General features: G+C 37.4%; 1 protein-coding gene across 2 annotated transcripts; it reads right to left on the bottom strand.

Annotated features, from left to right (window-relative positions):
• Positions 1-11: 11 nt before the first annotated feature.
• On the bottom strand, positions 12-5142 carry LOC120087658 (uncharacterized). Of its 2 annotated transcripts, none has more exons than XM_039044505.2 (3): positions 2893-5142; positions 1309-1613; positions 12-761 (listed from the first exon to the last, which is right to left on the bottom strand). In XM_039044505.2, the coding sequence occupies exons 1-3, from the start codon at positions 4761-4763 to the stop codon at positions 403-405; spliced, it is 2535 nt and encodes an 844-aa protein (XP_038900433.1). In that variant the 5' UTR covers positions 4764-5142; the 3' UTR covers positions 12-402. The 2 variants fall into 2 exon arrangements, with proteins under 2 accessions (XP_038900433.1, XP_090161874.1); XM_090305748.1 differs by having other exon boundaries at positions 619-790.
• Between the last annotated feature and the right edge of the window lie 17356 nt (positions 5143-22498).

Here is a 22498-nt window from a genome sequence, read left to right as displayed (position 1 = left end):
TTAGTAGTTCAGAAAACAGAGAAATGAGTTCATTAAACAACTATCAGAATAAAGTGTCCAATGAATATATCATAGTATAGTGGAGTTAACCAATGCAACTATAAACATGGGCTAATTTTGTGCTAATACAATTAGCATATGAAATCAGTACAAGGGTGACAAAGCCAATGGAAATTCCTCCCCTAACTTAAGCCAAGAGAACTCTTGCTGCTACCAAGCGCTTGACAACACATCAAAATTGCATTGCCACCAAAAATTCGCCCAGCCACAAAAAAGAAGGAAAAAGAACTAGTTTAGTGGACCCAAAATTACAAAACAAAGATGACGGTCGTGGGTTCGAGTACCTTAACCGAACCCAACACATAAGACTATCTATACAAACCTCTTAACTCTTAGTAAACACTAACAGTGAAGGGATGCATTTACAATGGCTTGGATTTCTTTCTTGCTTTTCACCACAGATCTCTTCTTGGTCTCAAAGTCGAGTTTATCCAAGTCCTCTGTGAGGCCTAAGTAGCCATACAGTACGTTGTCCAATGTGTTAGCTCCTGTTGCTTTATGCAGATCCTTGTGGCTGTCAATGAGATGACTCGAATAGATTTTCTGGAACTCGTCCCTACCATGACTCTTATCTGCAAAGCTTTTGTGTAGTCTTTCAGCTTCTTGCAACCCAGAAAACATTGCATCAAAAGTAACTATCATAATACTCTGGTTTCCAGGTTTACCACGTACCACTTTGATCTTCCCTCCACAACCCATTCCTGTTAATTTGTTTTGGGACAAACCAAAACTATGGTGAAACCAAAAGACAACCAATAACGGTTTTATCGAATGAGTCAACAAAGTTCAACATGCATAATTCATAAGAGTTAGTGAAGACTGGCCTAACTTATGAAAATTATAACTTATGTGAGTCAATTTTAGTGACGTAGATACATATAGCATACCTAGAATTAACCCACTTATCAATTCTGTTAATTTTAACAGCAATGTTTAACAGAAAGGTACCATATTTAGACTTTGCGGCTCACAAGAGTATTTAGAACTATTTGCAAAATAAAATAATATAGTTTGCAAACTAGACAAGACAAAGAGGTGGATTTGTAATTATCTGAAAGAAGAAACTACGTACAAAATAAAATAACATATAAACAACCAAGGGTATTTTAAAAATATATTGAGAACGTCTTTATATCACATTTTGGTCAACTTGAAAAGATGACTTGAATAATGTGCCATCAACATGCAACTTGAATATTAAAAATGGAAAGACCACCAATTTATAATAACAGCAAAGACAGGGTTTACCTCTAATAACAACCTCAAGCTCCTCACAACTTATAGCTACCCGTTCAGACGGGCTATCAATTGCAATAGAACTGTTATGAATGATAAGAACAGGGGGCCATATAATGAGATCCTCCTTCAAAGCAAGTACTTCTTCAAGAGGCAATATCCTTCGAACCCATCTGCCATCTGGCGCTGCTTCACTGCTCCATCCCATGAGCCAACAAAGTGCTTTTTGAAGACCTAAGTGTTCTGCCCTAGATCCTTCCAGCGTCTGAGATGCATGTTGTGATAAGCTAAGTGCATCTGCAAACTCCTTGGACTTGCTGATAATAAATGGGAGTAAATTAAGCATATCGATATATATACAGAAACTGAAACATGTGCAGCAAGATAAAGAGTTTTTTCCAGGCTAAAGTGGATTTCCATGAAAAACGTCTTGCATACTAAAATATATGAAACTCAAATTATTCACTCATTACAAAATTAAGAGACAGTATACTAGAGCATCTATCTATCGAGCTTCGTAAATAGCTTCTGAAGAAGATATAAAAAGAACAGTACAAGGCGAGAAATTATGTAGTCACGGGAGTGTAGAGGGAAACTCAGACTAAAGTGCTTATAGCAAGAAACTTTTTAGCTTGCATTACACTCTTTTTCTCTTTGACTTCCTAATTTTGTTCTCTATCTCTTCCATCCATGTTCAAAATTTCTACGATTTCTCAATTGAAAATAAAAACAAAGGTCAAAGAAAACTCTTTCACTGATCATTTGAAAGGAATGAGAGACTGATTCCAAAAGTGCTAAACCAGCTCCACAGAGTTCCATCAATTTCATTTCAAGACGAGGCTTCCATTAAAAGAAATAATAATAAAAAAATAAAATATATGAAAAGAGAGGAATATGAAAATAGTAGTTGAATACAAAAGTCTTCCTCAATTCAAACTTATATCAGAGAAGTTTATAATCATAGAAAATCGTTCTACAAACATCAATTAAAAGGGAGAGTTTGAAGTAAGGAGCAGAGTTGTGAACTTCTAAGACCCACGGTGTAAGAAATTGATAAAGCATACAATTGACCTTTTTAATCGTGGGGTCCGCGAACTTCTTGGGCCAATCACTCCCTAAATATATTAAATGGATATCCTATCAAACCTAGGATTGTGAAATCCAGCATTCAATTCATATCCCCGGCCTACCTAAACTACTACTAACAAGAGATCAAAAGCATTTTCCATTTCATTAGAAATATATAACGGATCAGCCATATTATAGAAAATAAACTCATGAGACAGTCACCCGCTTGAATAGTTTTGACCTTGAGAAGGATGTTAAACATGAGTTTTAAGATGAAAATTGAGAGTAGTGTTGGTATGAATAACTTTTTTTCTTTCAACACTTACAGAAAAATTAAGTGTTTTCTATACATGTATTAAAATGTTTCATATTATAGAAGTGTTTTTAATTGGCTAGAAGCATCTTTCCCCCATTACCAAACTCAACTCAAATGGCGATCAAGCTAAAATAAGACTTCTAACAAGGATACGGACATCAAAAGCTCATTGGAGGTAAATACAGAAAATTGGGAGGAAAAAAAAAACAAACCTGCCACAGACAATGCATTTTATAATACCACATCCTGGCTCTGTGAACTTCTTTCGTCTGGCTGGATTCTCACTCAAAACTTTGACAAACTTGAGAAAGGCACTCTTTATTAGCTGGTTCAACTCCTCTTGATCTTCAAGCAGCCTACTGGTTGGACTTTGCACCTTCTCTTCCATGTAATCATCTGTTTGAACATCAAGGCAACTATGATTGACATTTCTCTTCCTCAGACGCTTGTTTTTTTTACGTTTTCTGTCTCTTACTAAAGGGCTTGAACTGGGATCCCTTAAGGGGAAACCCAAACGTTTCCTTAGGTCTCTTCGTTTAAGCTTTGAATGCGGAGAGGCATGGTTTATTACCCAAGGCAATGGCCGTTTAGAGGATGTCAAGTATATAGAAGTATCCTCTTCATTCCACCACTTGCTTCTACAGTTTAAATTGATGTCAGTATCTTTAACTGCAATGTTTTCATCACCGTGACTTAAAAACTGGATTCTGCTAAACACATTTGGTTTTCTAGATGAACAAGACCCAGGTTCATGCATTATACATCTTGTTCCTTCAACCCTCAGCTTTGTCGAATTTGTAGCTTTCCATCTCAGCTTTCTACTGCCTTCCATGTCGCTCAAATCTTGTTTATGTTTTGATACTAATGATCCATTTACTCCATCTTCATGCAACCATTTCCCATAATATGTCCTATAACCATCTTCTTCAGCCAAGAGTAATTTCTCGCTACTTATATATGCTTCTCTTTCACCCTTCATCGAACTTTCAGCTCCAGAACCCAACCCTTCGCCATACAGTTCCATCTCAAAAGGGGCAGTGCCCATATAAGAACCTTCAATAACGAATGGTTCTTTGAAAGAATCATAACGATCTCTTGGCCGGGTGGTCTCTTCCAAATGGCTTTCAGTGTCTTTGAATCCTTCGACAACAGAATCCATTACAACACTGGTCCGAGTAGAGTCTTGATAGAAATCATCTTGCGGGATACGAACCATTTGCTGAGAGAAAGTACTGTTGAGAGTAGCATCAATGTCACTCCTCTTACCTGGCTGGACTGAGAAATACTGATTGCTATCGTCAAACTGCTCAATATTGTTCCTCCGAGCTCGTTTATACTCCAGGAAATCATGAAATTCATCTTGCGAAATGCCCTTAGATTCAGTAACAGGAGCACTGGACTGCAGATTAGACGCTTGTAACCCATGTGAAGAAGCTACGTTCCGTCTTCCTCTATGGGAATTTTCTGCTGATTCAAAGATCGGACGGTCCCGAACATGAACATCACTGGTCTCATACAAGGGCCCATCAAACTTTCTAGATGAAGACAAATGGCTACAGTCATCGATTCCAAAACTTCTGGAAATATCCCCATTGTTCTTTACGTTACTATCTTTAGTTTCCCCAATGTTCATATGGAATGTCCGCAAATTACTACCTCCTAAAATATTATTAGACGACGTACCCAAATGTGAACCAGAAACCCTAATTCCTCGATTATAACCATCACATATATTTTCATGTTTCAACCCCATACTCGATTTCGAATTCGCATTGGCGGGATTATTGGCAAACAAATTTTCCCACCGAAACTTTTTCGACGGCGATTCCCGTTGTAAATTCTCGCAAAGCTGAGAGAGTTTACGAAAATGTTCGTCTGTATTTTCATAAAGACGACTTCCATTGTAATGGTCTCTGATAGAAGAACCAGCAAGGCCATTCGTCACCGGTACTTCCCGTGAAGAACGGGAAAACCAGAGCGAATGACAATGTGGATTTTCTTCAACTCGAGGTTCGGAAGTTCTCCGTCCAAACGAAGACGGAGACTGAGACCTCTTATCGCAACTTGTTTCTCTATAGTTCATTGCGTTCTTTCACTCACTAGAACAAAAACTAAGAACCCTAGAAGAAAACAGAACAAAAAACCTAGAAAGAAAACAATGCAAGGCAAAAACAACAAACAAAAAGACAAGCAAGCAAGATTGAGTTGAAATGAAAAAGAAAAACATAACAGAAGAAGATGAAACGATCAAAAGAGAATGTAAAGCGACGAAGTGGAAATAAAAGTTCGATAAACGTGTGATTATGATCGGAGAAGAAGGGGTGGGACTGTTAGAGGAAAATCGAGTGTTAGGTTGTATGAAGCTTTTGTGGTTAGGTTGAGATACTGGTAATGGTAGTGGTAATGGCAGCCATTGAAGAAGAAGAACAAGAACAAGAACAAGATTGAGAGTGCGTATGGGATTTTTGAAGGTTGCGAGATTGTGGCTTATTGGTTACGCAACGATTGGGTAAATATCCAATCCGTTAAAGTCCATGGTAACGTCTTGAGTGGCATAATTTGATTGGGCCGCATGCGACAGGAACGTAACAGTCGGGTATTGGAATTTGCACGACGGTACGGTGCGGCACGTGCGAGAAAATATCCTCCCCCACCCTAGTTATACTCTGAGAGTGACGTTTTAAACAAATATACATATATATAATTCGAAATTTCATTGTTTCAATTTTATGAAAATATCCATAGAAATATGAAAGGTTATTCTTAAATAAAGAAAATGAACTCATTTATTTACAAAAATATAGTAAAATATTATTGTCTATCATACTTTTTAGAAGTCTATCGCGGTCTAATAGACAACGTCGTTTTTCTATACTTGAAAATAGTTTCAACAATTTTATCATTTAAAACAATTTATCTATGAAAATTTCGAAAAACTTTATGAAAATTGTTATAATTATTCAATAAAATTTTGATTGTGACTTAATTTAATTCTAATTGACTATTTTGAATCATCATTTTCATAAAGTAAAACAACATTTTAATGTATATTGTAAATGTAGATGTGGGACAAGAAATTTAAAAAATAAATGAAAAATGTTTATAATTAATATCAAATGATGATAATTAATTACATAATTAAATAAGATCCGTAAATATTTGCATACGAAATTGAATGAAAAATGTATGAATGAAGTTAAAAAGTAAAGATATGTTATTTTTCTTAAATTTTATTTTTGGGAAATGATAGTTTTGGATAGTAAAAGAAATAAAATTTTTGTCAATTCCATTTTAAGATGAAATGATGTGAAAATTTAATAAGAAGAGTTTGAATGGAATTAAAAATGAATCTAGATTCTCCTTTGTGATTTTCTTTTTCGAATTTAATTTATTTGAAAACTAATGGCTTGTTTGGTAGAGAATAAGAAATTTGTAAATAATAGACTAAATGAAATCATTGTTGTATTTCATGTTTTCAAATGTATGTTTAGTAACAAAATTCAAAAATTGGATTCTAATTTAAATGATTGCAAACTAGTTATAGTTACTTATTAAATATTAATTAGTAATAAATTATTATTAATTTATTTATAAACCTGTTCTATATTTAAAAAATTTTAAAATTATATAATTTATAGGATAACTTGAAATTTTCGTCCTATAGTTTGGAAGAAGTTAAAATTTAGGTCTTATGGTTAATTGCAATGGGTCCGTCGGATGGATGACCCAAAAAATAGGCGAAAATGTGAAATGACCTGGTTTTTGAAAAAAAAAAAAAAAAAAAAAGGTTGAATAACCCTTTGCTGACATCAAATTCGAGTGAAATTACTAAAATATACTCGCGTGCATGCGAAAAAGTAGTCTCGCTTTCTCTCCTTTTTTTCACTTACAAATCATTAGCTCGTTTTGCTTTAACTCATCTCGCCCTAGCTCATCTCCCTCTAACTCATCTCGCTCTAGCTCGTCTCGCTCTCTATTCGTTTCACCACTCACAAAATCACTCCTCTCTCTCGTTTCTTGCTCATCAGAGTTTGTCGCATCGGAGCTGCTCGCATGGACTCGTCGTGTTGGATAAGAAGAAGAAGAAGACGTACAAAGGAGAAGAAACCTGAGAAGAAAAAGACGATGTGTAGAGGAAGATGTCTTGCATCGAAGTAGAAGAGGAAAAAGAAAAAGAAAAAAAAGGGCAATAATGTAACTTCGCATGGTCATGACATTAGCAGAGGGGCATTTAATATATTTTTCAAAAACTGGGTCATTTGCCATTTTAGACATTTAAAATAGGTCTTTTGAGAAATTAATCCAATCGGACGGGTCTTTACCACGTATGGTTGCTTGATAAGTAGTCCCTAGGTATGGATTTTTTTAAAAAATTTAACCAACCATAGAGACTATTTTTGAAGCCATATCAAACTATAGATCTAAATTTTAAAACCATATGGATTCACTTTTAGCTTTATCCTAACCTCCAATTTTAAAATTTAAACTAATTTATAACATAAGTAATAAATTTTCTATTTTTAAAAAATTAAATTGAGTTTATAGCATGACATACTATACTTTAAATGTTTTATTTTATTTCATATAATTCTACATTTTAAATTTTAAAATTCAAATTTTGTAAACAAGCATATAAAAATGTTGTTTTCGAAATTTACATTATTTCGATTACAGAATCTGAAAACAATTTTTAGAAATAGAATTCTGGTTGTCTATTAAACATATATTTTTTGAATTCAATGAATTTAAAAATATAAAAGAGAATTTGGATTGCAAACCAAATATGCTCTCAAGTTTTTTTTTTTTTTTATTGAAAATAAAGCTTGAAATAGAGAAAAGTTGGAAATTATAAAAAGTGGCACATTAAAAAAAGTTTCATCATTGTCAAAATTGTCATTGACATGTGCTTTTCAAGAAAAAAAAATGATATTGACATGTGAAACTATACATTTGCATGCAATCAAGACCATAGAATTTAAAAAAAAACGTAAATCGAACCAAAGAGGTTAATTCCTTAAAAAAATCAAAATTTTCTTGAAATGGGAGGAAAACAAATTTCCTTTCAACAGAAACTTTGAGCTTTTGGTACTCCGGAAAAACAAATCTTAATCGAACTCATATTTGCCCAATGGATTCAATCCACTCATGGTAAAACTTCATATAGTTTCGATGAACTTTTATCTTCAACAAGCGGCCCGACATTCAATGTGGGTCGAAGCATATGGTTGCCAAGTTGGTTAAATGTTGTTAATGAGAATAGTAATTCACTATTTTTAACAATAGGGGCCGGAGACTTCTTGGTTCATCATGTTATTGCTTTAGGTTTACATACTTACATTGATCTTAGTAAAAGGTGCTTTAGATGCACATGGTTCCAAATTAAGCCGGATAAAAAGGATTTTGGTTATAGTTTTCCTTGCAACGGTCTGGAACGAGGTGGTATTTATGATATTTCAGCTTGGGACGCCTTTTATTTGGCAATTTTCTGGATGTTAAATACCATTGGATGAGTTACTTTTTATTGGCACTGGAAGCACATCACATTATGGCAGGCTAACGTTTCACAGTTTAATGAATTTTCTACTTATTTGATGGGATGGTTAAGAGATTATCTATGATTAAACTCTTCATAACTTATCAATAGATATAATCCTTTTGGTATGAATAGTTTATCAGTCTAGGCGTGGATGTTCTTATTTGGACATCTTGTTTGGGCTACTAGATTTAAGTTCTTAATTTCCTGGTGCGAATATTAGTAGGAATTGATTGAAATTTTAGCATCGGCTCACGAATGCACACTGATTATGTGTTCACTAGATATAACCAATCAACAGTATGATGACCATTTACAAATTGCTTGTAGGTACAACTAGGCTAAAATACCGTTTTGCCCATGTAGTTACATCCAACTCCTTAAGTACCACTGATTCCTCTAATGAACAATAGATTATAGTCCTACTATGGTTAAACCCCTCTCAGACCAGGAGAAGGTGTGACGCCACATTGTTCAAGACCCAGATCAACCCTTAAGGGAGCAATCTATCTACTTACCCTGCTTCGGGGAAAAAGTGAGCTTCATCTTGTGTAGCTATGTTCCCAGCTCCCCAATCAGATGAATCCCCAAAATAGTAGGCTTGTTAAGTCGGCGATCTGACCACTCTCACCTATACAAATCAAATGACCGCCCTCATAGGCAGGAGGTCACAACTCACTCAGGATTCAGGTCACGTTATCTATGGTCATCCTGATGAAATGAAAGTCTCTATTATGAACGGTGTAGATTAAACATTTCGCGGTCCGGTCTTATACAAACTCCTTTGTATAGAATATCCTCGCTTGCATGTCTAATACATGAATGATCAGAATCAGATTATTTGTAGCACTTTATAGCAATTGTAACACCTACAAAGCAGGTTATACTCGTAGTGTCACCAGGATAAGGTACCCAGCCTTATCCATATACTACAGACCATTTAGGTTATCACTTAAACATGATCCACCTGTATGTCTCCACATACATATTTAAGTTATAATGATAACCTTAGATGTTAGTTTATTGGTTTGTGATTAATGCAACTAAAATATCATATATTTTATAGACAAAGTGAATAAAATATCATACATTATTAATCACATAAGAGTTTATTCATTCTTCTTTGTAAAATTTGTTTTACAAAAGAATTGGGATTTGGGACGATCCCGCTTCTGCTCAAGGTTTCTTTTTAGGGGTTTTTTTACCTACAACATACTTTAACAGTCATTAGTCTTATAGTAGTCAAAAGTGGTTGTCAAAATTGATTATCGAAAATAATTTTGCTAAAGTTTGTAGTCAGATATGGTTGTCGGATCCTTAAGTTAGTCACATGAAGGTGTACTGGAATTGGTTGTCGAAGTTTTTCATTTGAGTGGTTTTCGAATCTCGGAGTTAGTCAAGCAAAAATGGTCTAAAAGTTGATCATCGAAGATGATTTTCACTGGAGATTGTAATCGAAGGTGATTGTCGGAGCCCGAAGTTAGTCACATGAAGGTGCTATTAGAGTTGGTTGTCAGAGTTTTGTCGTCGAAAGTGGTTGTCGAAGCCTCGAGTTGGTCATCGAAGTTGTTCGCTCAAACGTGATCATCGAAGGTGATTTTCATCATAGTTTATAGTCGGAGGTGGTTTTCAGAGCCTACGAAGGTGGTTGTCGAAGTTGGTCATTGGATTTTGTTGTCAAAGCCAATTGATCATCGGAGTTAGGTCACCGGTGGTGGTTGTCGGAGGCTAGAATTAGTTGTCGGAGTTGATCGAACAAAGGTTGTCAAAGCTCAAAGTTGGTTATCGGAGCTGTCATTGGAGGTAGTTTTCGGAGTCTGAATTTTGTTGTTGAAATTATTGGCAGAGGTGGTTATCGGAGCCCGGAGTTGGTCGTCGAAGTTATCATCAGAGGTGGTTATCAGAGCTCAGAGTTAGTTCTCGGAATATGATGGTCCCGATGGGTGGATTCATTAAAAACATGGGAAGAAGAGAGAATCGGGGTGAGTTGGTAAAATATACCAACTTAACTCCACCAACATTTAAAGTTGGTGGGCCAAACAATGAGTTGGTATATTATACCAACTCAACTCAACTCAACTCATGTTGGTGAGCCAAGCGCCTTCATAGTTATATATATACTAAATTTAATTTAATTTATTTTTAATTTTAAAGAAAGGGGGAAAATAACATTCCTTCCCTTAATTCTCTCTTGGTTGATTATGAAGAGTGGGGAAGTTTTTGTTTCTTTTATTGGAGATATTTGATAACGGGCAGAAATGCACGTTATCATAGTAGTAAGTTCTTAAACAATGTCGGATTGTGTTGATAGAATATGTTATTGCATCCATTAAGCATAAATTCTACAATATTGCGATCGCATGCGTCCAAGCATTAGGACAGTTGATCTCTATATTTTTGTGCAGAATAATGCGTTAACGCAATGCAAAGAATGCGATCATAGGAATACATCGGTCGAGTGCAGCTTCACCGCATGACTTTGCGTTGATCGTGCTCGCAAACATTCACCCAAGAAGAATCACCGCAACATGGTGGACGCATCCAAACGAAAGGAAAATTAAGATCGATGGGAGCTAAGCTGACAGCAGTCAGATCTAAATTAAGTTGACAGCCGATAACGGTCACAAAGTACATCCAGCTTTATCGGTGAAACCTATCTGGCGTATCAGCCAAGAATTAAAGTTGTCCCATCTATACAACCAGAAGAGAGAAGCCACATTTCACCTTTGATGCCTATAAATACGAAGTGCATTCTTCAGAGAAGGTTTTAAGCAGTCGATTACTTCATCACTTTACAAGTTCACACCTTTGTTCATAGTTTTCTTTTTCATTTCACGGTGGAGCTAGAGAAGAATGGTGACGTCGGAGATCGTCCAAGGCAGATCGAGAGAAAACCTTGGGGCATAAGAGTAGAGAGCGAGTTGACTCTCGCGAAAGCGAGAATATCTTTAGAGCACGAGTAGAACAGTGTAACACCTGGTGGCAAGAAATTGCTCCAGGCTCTTTACTATACTTGCATTGTTATTCTGTACTTCATCTTTTATCTATCCAATGGAAGTTATATTTCTATATCTGCTCACTCTCTCAATACACAGAGTAGCTAAGCTACTTGAATGGGTTGAGAGGAACTAAACTGACATGATCTAGGAAGTTCATTACTTGCGATTGTCTTGTTTTATGCTGTGCAAAACATCCCTTTAGAGTTGCTCAAGAAAGAATCTAAAGAAAGAACCTAATGTCGCAAGAGAGCTAGGTTAGAATCTGACTTGAAAAAACAAGAATAGGCCTACATAAACAAGAAATAGGGACTTAGAGATAAGCTCTGTTTGTCAACTTGCATCGCATTCATCCTAGGAATAGGAATGATATTATGCGGTCGCATATTTGTGTGAATGTCATTTTGTCATCGCATAAATAGAAATATAGGTTTATGTGTAAACCCTGTAGACTTATCGCATATTTATCGCATGCGTTCTAGCATTAGAAGTCGTGACATTCACACCAAGAGGTGGTTTACTATTGTATGTATGTTGTATGATCGCAAGACATGAACGCAACCTAGGGAGTGTTAGTCAAAACCCTTCCCAACCTGTTCACTGCATATTCATCGTATTTCCCGTTGCCAACTCTTTTCAAACTCTGCCACATTTATTATTATTTTCATTAACGCAACAACAAATCAACCACCTTATTTATTTTATCAGTTACCGTAAGTTTTCATAAAAATCTCTAACGCAACTATTTTCACAAGTCCCTGTGTTCGACCCTGGACTTACCAGGAAACTCAGAGGAATTTACACTTGAATTCCACTAGGAAAACTTGAGTGCTCAACGTAATTCCATCAACGCATATCATCCATTTTCCATATTTAATAAAGCAACGCATCAAGTTTTTGGCACCGTTGCCAGGAACTTGTGCAAAATAGTTGTTAACGGTAATTTTTGTGAATTCTTTGCAGAACTTACAATCTCTGGCGAACTACGACCTAGAGATTGAGAGAACATTTCGAAGGAGATTAAGGAACCAACAACAGCAACCACAATCCAATAAAGAAGAGATGGCGAAGCAGCCTAGGAATGAAGCACCAAACAACAACAATATCACTGCAAATCCAATTCTGTTGGCCAACGATCGCAATAGGCCCATTAGGGACTATGCATCGCCAAACCTCTATGATTTCTCTCCGGGAATCATGAGCTATGCCTTAGACGGAAGTAGATTTGAAATAAAACCGGTGATGTTGTAGATGATCCAGGCTGCAGATCAATTTGGAGGAAGGCGTGGCGAGGATCCGCACGCGCACCTTCGAAGTTTTATTGAAATCTGCAATACTTTTGTGTTCCCGAACATCTCTGCTGAGGAGGTTCGACTAACGCTGTTTCCATTTTCTCTCTGTGATTAGGCTAGGAAATCGGCTTACTCGCTCGAACCAGGTGAGGTCACTTATTGGGAGCAGGTGGTGGAAAAGTTTATAAAGAAGTATTTCCCACCTACAGAGAAGGCGAGATTAAGAAAGCTTATTACTAATTTTGAACAAGACATGGACGAATCGCTCAACGATGCCTGTGAAAGGTTTAAAAGGTTGGTCCGAGATTGTCTGCATAATAGGTTGCCAGACTGTCTTCAGATGGAAATTTTCTACCACGGTTTGAATTCTACTTCGCAGACCGTTGCCAATGCGGTAGCAGCTGATGGTCTACTTGACAAGACTTATGATGAAGCAAAGAATATCCTGGATCGCATCTTCAAGAATCACGAGGACTGGAAGGAGGGCGACCAAAGATTAAGACTCGAAGATTCTGATGCAAATAACAGTGCTATTGTTTCATTGCAGAACCAAATGAGCGCAATGATGAATTTGATTCAAGGAATGACGATCAGCAGCCCAACACCGCAAGGTAGGCAAATCAACGCAATAAGTCAAAACACCGTAAGGTGTGCGACTTGCGGTGATGGACATGCGATGGAAGATTGTCCACAAAACCCACAGCCTGTATATTTTGTAAAGAACAACCCTTTTTCCAACACCTACAACCCCAGGTGGAAAAACCACCCAAACTTTGCTTGGAAGAATCCACAACAAAACTTTCAATCTGTGGCACAAAAAGAAGGGCCACCAGGGTTCTTTCAACGTAGCAACGGTCAACAGAGCAACCAAGCAAGTAGCTCACAACAACCACCGTAATCTTCTTCCCTAAAAGGCTTATTGAAGCAATATATAGAGAAAAATGAGATGGTGCTTCAAAGTCAGGCTACGCCCATCCGCAACCTTGAATTGCAAATGGGCCAGATTGCAAATGAGCTCAAAAGTAGACCGCAAGGGGTGCTTCAAAGTTCAACCGAGCTTCCACGCAACCCAGGGGGTTCAGGAAAGGAGCAATGTCAGGTTGTGACATTGCGCAGTGGAAAGACTGTGGAGGGAGAAAAGAAGGAGCATAACAGATCAACCTCCATTGCAGCTGAACCTGCAATTGCGGTAACGCAATAAGAAGAAAAAGAAAATGAAGCAGTAGAACCTGAGGTTGCGTCAACCTCAAAGTCAAATGAAACAGGAACCGTGAAAGTTCAGTTACCACCTTTCCTTCAGAGGCTAAAGAAGAAGAAAAACGAAAAGGTACAGTATCAACGCTTCCTATCTATGTTAAAGCAATTACATGTTAACATTCCTTCCAGTAAAGCGATTGAGAAAATGTCTGCCTATGCCAAGTTTCTGAAGGACATGGTAACCAAGAAAAGAGGCGCTGGAAAATTTGCCACGATGGCATTAATGCAAAGTTCCAAATCGATTATCCCACCGAAGATGAGCGATCCTGGGAGCTTCACTATTCTTTGCTCCATTTGAGGACTCTATATTGGGCAAGCCCTGTGTGACTTGGGAGCTACAATAAATTTGATGTCGTTGTCAATCTTTCGAACACTAAATGTAGGGCAACTTGTGCCCACATTCGTAACTCTCCAACTGGCCACAGGTCTCTGGTTCATCCAGAGGGTAAGATGAAGGACATGCTGATCACGATTGATAAATTTATTTTGCCAGTTAACTTCGTCATCCTGGATTATGAGGCCGATAAAGATGTGCCCATCATTTTGGGGCGACCTTTTCTACCAACAGGTCGTGCTCAAATTGATGTGCACAAGGGTGATATCACTTTGAGCTTAAACGGACAGAAGCTCAAATTTAATATAATTCGTGCCATGAAATTTCCTGATGAGGAAGACCTGTAAGATTCAGAAGATGACTTGAATTTGATTGAAGAAGAAAATCTGATGAAGAGTATGAAAAAAAGGATGCCGACACATCCGTAGCTGCCTGCAATGCGATCGTAGCAAAAACAAACAAAGAAGAAGGATCGATCGCAATGCAAGAAGAAGAGATGAAGGAAGAAAGAAAAATAACATAACCTTCTCTCGTAGAGCCACCAACCCTTGAACTAAAAACTCTACCAACACACTTGAAGTACGCATTTCTGGGGCAGAATGAGAAACTGCCAGTGATAATTTCCTCCGTACTTAACGTAGATCAAGAGAATGCGTTGATGAGCATTCTCAAAAAGCATGTGCGAGCAATCGACTAAACGCTCGCTGATATCAGAGGAATTAGCCCCGCATACTGCATGCACCACATTCGTCTTGAGGATGACAAAAAAGCAACCATTGAGAATCAACGTAAACTTAATTCTGCGATGAAAAAGATCGTCAAAAAGGAGATTATCAAGTGGCTGGATGCGGGCATTATCTATCCCATTGCAGATAGCACGTGAGTCAGCCCCGTGCAATGTGTGTCGAAGAAGGGCGGAATGATGATAATCCTCAATGAGAACAATGAGTTAATACCGCAGAGGACCATCACTGGATGGCGCATCTGTATGGACGACCGCAAATTGAATGCAGCCACAAAGAAGGATCCCTCTGCCATTCAACGATCAAATGCTGGATAGATTGGCAGGGAATGATTTTTACTGTTTCTTGGATGGATATGTCGGGTACAACCAGATCATGATAGCTCCTAAAGACCAAGACAAGATCATATTCACCAGCCCATATGGGACATTCGCTTTCCGCCACATGTCGTTCGACCTCTGCAATGCGCCAAGCACGTTCCAGAGGTGCATGATGGCAATCTTTTTCAGATTATCTCGAGGACTCAGTAGAAATATTTATGGATGACTTATCCGTTTATGGGAACACTTATGAAGTATGCCTGGCCAATTTGGAGAAAATTCTGAAAAGATGTGAAGAGACGAACTTGGTGCTTAATTGGGAAAAATGTCACTTCATGGTGATAGAGGGTATAGTGTTGGGGCACAAAGTCTCTCGAGAAGGGTTGGAGGTGGACAAAGCAAATATTGATGCAATTGAAAAGCTTCCACCTCCAACCAACGTGAAGGCAGTACGAAGCTTCCTAAGGCATGCTGGATTCTACAGCCGATTCGTTAAAGACTTTTCTAAGATAGCAAGACCATTGAGTGTGTTATTAGAGGCAGTCAAAAAGTTTGAATTTGACAACAATTGCCTCAACGCATTTTGAATTTTAAAAGGATGCGCTTATTACCGTACCCGTCTTAATTGCGTGGGATTGGACACTGCCGTTCAAAATCATATGCGACGCAAGCGGGTATGCGATGGGAGCTGCATTAGCGCAAAAGAAGAAAAAAATTTTACACCCCATCGCATATACGAGTAAAATCCTAAACCCTGCTCAACTTAATTACACCCACTTAAAAAAAGCTCCTGGCTATGATTTTTGCGTTGGAAAAATTCCGGGCATACTTGTTGGGAACCAAAGTACTCATTCATACTGATCACTCGGCAAACAAATATTTGATGACAAAGAATGATGCAAAGCCGAGATTGATCAGATGGGTTTTTCTCCTTCAAGAATTTGATATCGAGATAATTGATTGAAAGGGGACAGAGAATCAAGTTGCGGATCACTTGTCCAGACTGAAAATCCTGAAGTTGACAGTAATGAATCTGAAGTGAGTGTCGTATTCCCGGACGAGCAGTTGTTTTGCATAGAAGAACTGTCATGGTATGCGGACATCATTAATTATTTGGTCTGTGAACAATTTCCTGAAGATTACACCTACCATCAACGAAAAAAGCTCAAGAATGAATGTAGACACTACTATTGGGATGAGCCAAATCTATATAAAAGAGGTGCAGACTAAATCATTCGATTATGCGTACCGGATGCTGCTCAACAACGCATATTGTCACAGTGCCACAATTCACCTAATGGAGGGCACTTTGGAGGACAACATACTGCAGCCAAAGATTTGCAAAGTGGATTCTTTTGGCCTTTATTATTCAAAGATGTTGCTGACTACGCAATGATATATGATCGATGTCAACACACTGGCAAAATTTCATGGAAGAACGCAATGCCGATGAATACTATCCTGGAGCTGGAACTATTCGACGTATGGGGGATTGATTTCATGGGACCATTCCCTCCTTCAAACGGTAAACACTATATTTTATTAGTCGTTGATTATGTCTCCAAGTGGGTAGAGACAATTGCATGCACCGCAAGTGATGCAACAGTAGTCTCCCAGTTCCTGAAGATAAATATTTTCACGCGTTTTGGCACTCCCCTTGCCATCATAAATGATGAAGGATCACACTTTGTCAACCATAGTATTAAGGAGCTGTTACGCAAGTACAACATCCTCCACAAAGTGGCCACCGCATACCATCCGCAAAAAAATGGCCAAGCTGAAGTGTCCAATCGGGAAATTAAATCGATACTTGAGAAGGTAGTTAAACCTTCACAAAAAGATTGGGCAATGAAACTTGATAAGGCATTATGGGTGTATTGGACCACATTTAAAACACCTATAGGCATGTCCCCCTATGCGTTGGTATTCGGCAAAGCGTGTCACTTACCCTTGGAGTTAGAATATAAGGAACTGTGGGCGGTCAAGAAACTGAATTTTGATTTAAAGGAAGCAGGGAAAGTGCAGAAAATGCAATTAGTCGAGCTAGAAGAATGGAGGAACGACGCATATAAAAATGCGAAAATTTATAAGGAGTACACCAAGCACTGGCATGATCAATGCATATGTGGCAAGAACCTCCAAGTCGGACAGACAATCTTACTTTTCAATTCACGTCTACAACTCTTCCTGGGAAAGCTAAAGTCTCATTGGTCCGGACCGTTCATAATTCGACAAGTACTTCCGCATGGCATAGTGAAATTATCAAATGACGACGGTACCAACATATTCAAAGTCAATGGGCAGCGAGTAAAGGTATACCATGGAGAAGACTGGCATCGCCAAGTTGACTCCATGGAACTAAGAAACTTGAATAAATAAGGAAGTAAGTGGTCCCTGCATTGTCACATGATCGCAATTTCTCAGGAACGCAAGTTTTAGAAGACTTCAAGTCTTCAACACTTTTCTTTACTACTCAGAATCTTCACTATCTTTCAGCTATCTTTGCATTTTTAAGTTCTATTTCTATCAAAATAATAATAATAATACTAATAATAATAATAATAAATTGTAATTCGTGTTAACGATTTTTCTTTTGTTTAAAATAATTTGACCCTTTCTTTGTTTTTCTTACAACGATCGAGACGCTGGATTGCGGTGATGTTATGCGAAGAAGAATTCATCTTATTCCATCACCGCAACCCACAAACGAAAGATCGCCGCAAGGATGGATGCGTCAACACAATGCAGGCGACAACGCAAAATTTGGGGGTGTACTCTTCCTTATCTTTATTTCAAATTTTGCACTATCACATTGCATTTCGCTTTTCGAAGTTTTATCACCGTATCCTTCTTGATTATTGTAATCATTTAACAAGTAGATAAATTTAGTAGTTTACTGCATTCTGTTTCTTTACCAAGTAAGATTTCAATGATGAAAAATATACTTCTATCTCTTTCGTTATATATTAGAGTCAACTTATCTTAAGATAGCCACCTCATAAAATATTTCTAGAAGTTAGGGGTTTGCTAGCTTTCTTTCAAACTCTCTTTACAACGTATTCTAGAACATCGCATAATTTATTTTAATCTTTTGGCAATGGGGACCTTGCCGCATTCTAAATTTGGGGGTGAGGTATTTATTTTTTGACTTTGCAATTTTCGGTTCTACAAAAAAAAAAAATATTTTTTTAGAATAACAATTTCACTGTCAACGCAAAGGGGAAACCCATGTTGATAAGAGTTAAGTTATGAAAGGCACTTACCCGTAGTTGGATGTCCGCATGACACACGTGGGAGCAAGTCAAAACGAAAGTAAGTTACCAGGATCAACGCATAAATCAATGACCGCAACTCCAATGCCAAATCGGTATGAGTTTAGTCTGAGAAAGAGTGCATTGCTCATAGTTAGATGTCCGCATGACACCCGTGGGGACAAGCCAAAACGAAGGCAAGGCACTCGGATCAGCAGAAGGTAAAAAAAAAAAAAAAAAAAAACTAGCAATAAAGAAAATTTTTTTGCAAGGATAAATCTTTTGACACCCCGGTAGAAAATTTTCTTTTTGAAATCAATCATGCAATGTTCCAAGAATTTAGTAAAGTCCTTTTCAAAGTTAAACTTGCAGTCCTTAGGTCTTAGAAATATTTTAAGAGTAGACTTGAATAAGACTTAGAAAAATTCTAATATATAGGATTTGAATGAAATATCCTTGAGAAATCTAGGAAAAGAACTTTGCGGCTAACTTGCTAAAGGAATCTTTAGCTTATGCTTGAGGACAAGCATTGTTTAAATTTAGGGGTGTGATAACGGGCAGAAATGCACGTTATCATAGTACTAAGTTCTTAAACAATGTCGGATTGCGTTGATAGAATATGTTAAATTGCGTCCATTAAGCATAAATTCTACAATATTACGGTCGCATACGTCCAAGCATTAGGACAGTTGATCTCTATATTTTTGTGCAGAATAATGCGTTAACGCAATGCAAAGAATGCGATCATAGGAATACATCGGTCGAGTGCAGCTTCACCGCATGACTTTGCGTTGATCGTGCTCGCAAACATTCACCCAAGAAGAATCACCGCAACATGGTGGGTGCATCCGGATGAAAGGACAATTAAGAACGATGGGACGGAATGCTGACAGCAGTCGGATCCAAATTAAGTTGACAGCCGATAACTGTCACAAAGTACATCCAACTTTATCGGTGACAACTATCCGGCGCATCAGTCAGGAATTAAAGTTGTCCCATCTTACAACCAAGAAAGAGAAGCCCCTTTCACCTTTGATGCCCTATAAATACTAAGTGCATTCTTCAGAGAAGGTTTTAAGCAGTCGATTACTTCATCACTTTACAAGTTCACACCTCTGTTCATAGTTTCCTTTTTCATTTCACAGCGGAGCTAGAGAAGAGTGGTGACGCTGGAGATCGTTCAAGGCGGCTCGAGAGAGAACCTTGGGGTGTAAGAGCAGATAGCGGTTTGACTCTTGCGAAAGCGAGAATATCTTTAGAGCACAAGTAAAATAGTGTAACACCTGGTGGCAAGAAATTGCTCTAGGCTCTTTACTATACTTGCATTGTTATACTGTACTTCATCTTTTATCTATCCAATGGAAGTTATATTTCTACATCTGCTCATTCTCTCAATATGCATGAGTAGCTAAGCTAGTTGAATGGGTTGAGAGGAATTAAGCTAATATGATCTAGGAAATTCATTGCTTGCAATTGTCTTGTTTTATGCTGTGCGAAACATCCCTTTAGAGTTACTCGAGAGAGAATCTAAATAAAGAACCTAATGTCTCGAGAGAGCTAGGTTAGAATCTGACTTGAAAAAGCAAGAATAGGCCTGCATAAACAAGAAATAGGGACTTAGATAAGCTCTATTTGTCAACTTGCATCGCATTCATCCTAGGAATAGGAATGATATTATGCGGTCGCATATTTGTGTGAATGTCATTTTGTCATCGCATAAATAGAAATATAGGTTTATGTGTAAACCCTGTAGACTTATCGCATATTTATCGCATGCGTTCTAGCATTAGAAGTCGTGACATTCACACCGAGAGGTGGTTTACTATTGTATGTATGTTGTATGATCGCAAGACATGAACGCAGCCTAGGGAGTGTTAGCCAAAACTTTCTTAACCTGTTCACCGCATATTCATCGTATTTCCCATTGCCAACTCTTTTCGAACTATGTCGCATTTATTATTATTTTCATTAACGCAACAACAAACCAACCACCTTATTTATTTTACCGGTTACTGCAAGTTTTCATAAAAATCTTTAACGTAACTATTTTCACAAGTTCATGTGTTCGACCCTGGACTTACCAGGAAACTCAGAGGAATTTACACTTGAATTCCACGGGGGAAACTTGAGTGCACAATATAATTCCATCAACGCATATCATCCATTTTCTACATTTAATAAAATAACGCATCAATATTCTTCTTCACAGAAGAACAGTGAAAGAAACTGACATTCTGTGATTTCTATGGTCTCTCTGTAATTTCCCAAAAAACTTCTCTTTTCCCTCTAAAAAAAATCGTTCCCTCTCTTCCAAAATCTCAAAGCCCATAACTTCTGAGAAAATCTCATCCCAAAAGAATACAGAGACAACTATTTGTGGTGGTGTCCTCGCTGATGTTGCTCTATCCATGATTGATTGTGATCGTTTTTGGCGAAGGAATTTCATGAAGGCTTCGATTCTTCAAGGGTAAGTCTTCTCTAACCTTATTTCTATTTCCCCCATCTTGCATGCTGTAAAATTTATGAAATTTTATGCATATTTTGGTTATGTAAGTTTCTGGTATGTGAAAATTAAAAAGTGGGATGATCCACGCGTCCGCAATGGAACTTCACCATTCCTTCAAGTTGTTGAAAATTAAGTTAATCAATTTTGGATTTGATTTATGTTCAGGTTGGCCAACTGAATTGAGTTTTGGAACTACTTTTGAACCAAGCCGCAATTTCAGTAAGTTAAATTGGAGACATTTGGATAAATTGGTTAATTGAAGTTAGACCCCAAAGGTTTAATTCAATTTTTGCTTAATTATTCCAGGTCTTGATTTAAGTTTGTGTTTGACAAAGGGAAGATAAGTTTATTTGAGTTTACTTTTGGGCCTAAATTCCAAGATAAGTAATCTTATTATTGGAACCGTCTTCGTGATGAGCAATAAAACTAAAGATAATTTTGATGGTTCTAAGACTGTATGAAATATGATGCCTAATTAGAAAGGATATATGAACATATGACTGCCCTGTTTGTAGTATGTTATAAGTATGGGCATGATTTTGTTTTATAAGATATTTCACAGGAATGTATAAGCATGATCTAGATCTTGTTTGACATATATGAGAATGTATGAGCTTGATGTTATGTTTTATGTGTGAGACTTTGATTTAGGATGCATGGTATTTATGTTAGTGATAGTTCTGTTGGGGTTAATGCCCTAAATCTCGTAGGGTTTTGTAATTTATGAATACCTATATAAATAAACATTTTATGATGTAATAATATGAGATATTTTATTCACTTCAGTCTTTGAAATATGAGATATTTTAGTTGCATTAACCACAAACCAATAAACTAAGATCCCTGGATATCGTTGTAACTTAAGCATGTATGTGATGACATACAAGTGGATTGTGCTTTAAGTGATAACCTAAATGGTCTGTAGTATATCGATAAATGAGGGAAATCTTATCCTGATGATACTACGAGTATAGTCTGTTTTGTAAATGTTACAAACGTCATAAAGTGGTACAAATGGTCTGATCCTGACCATTCATGTATTAGAAAAACGAGCGGGGATGCTCTATACAAAAGAGTTTGTATAAGACCAGACCATGAAATGTTTAGTTTTGTTATATAACATCATTCATGACAGAGACTTTCATTTCACTAGGATGACCATAGGTAACATGACCTTAATCCTAAGTGAGTTAGGAATTCCTGTCTATAAGGGTGGTCCTTTGATTTACATGGGTGCAAGTGGCCAAATCATATACTCAAACCTACTAGTTTAGGGATTTTTCTGATTGGGGAGCTGGAAACTCAGCTACACAAGACGAAATTCACTCCGTCCCCGATTCAGGGGTAAATAGATAAATTGCTCCCTTAAGGCCTGATTCTGGGGCTTGAACAATGTGGAGCCACACATTCTCTTGGCCTAAGAAGGGTTTACTCATAGTAGAACTATGGAGTATTGTTCATTAGAGGAATTAGTGGTAGTTAAGAATTTAGATGTAATTACAAGAGCAAAACGGTAAATTGGTCTAGCTATACTTATGAGCAATTTGTGAAGGGTCATCCTAATGTTGATTGGTTATATCCAATTG

Source organism: Benincasa hispida, chromosome 10 (assembly GCF_027475165.1).
Source record: "Benincasa hispida cultivar pf3 chromosome 10, pf3_genome.v1.1, whole genome shotgun sequence".
In the NCBI taxonomy this organism is placed as follows: Eukaryota; Viridiplantae; Streptophyta; class Magnoliopsida; order Cucurbitales; family Cucurbitaceae; genus Benincasa; species Benincasa hispida.
Note: the sequence above shows the minus strand (reverse complement) of the source record. Positions and strands in the feature narration are given on the sequence as shown.

Coding starts and splice junctions, on each gene's coding strand:
- LOC120087658 (XM_039044505.2), bottom strand. CDS start 4,763: ATGAACTATAGAGAAACAAGTTGCGATAAGAGGTCTCAGTCTCCGTCT. Junction 1,614..2,892: donor AAATGCATTGTCTGTGGCAG/GTTTGTTTTTTT, acceptor ATTTATTATCAG/CAAGTCCAAGGAGTTTGCAG. Junction 762..1,308: donor GCTTGAGGTTGTTATTAGAG/GTAAACCCTGTC, acceptor ACAAATTAACAG/GAATGGGTTGTGGAGGGAAG.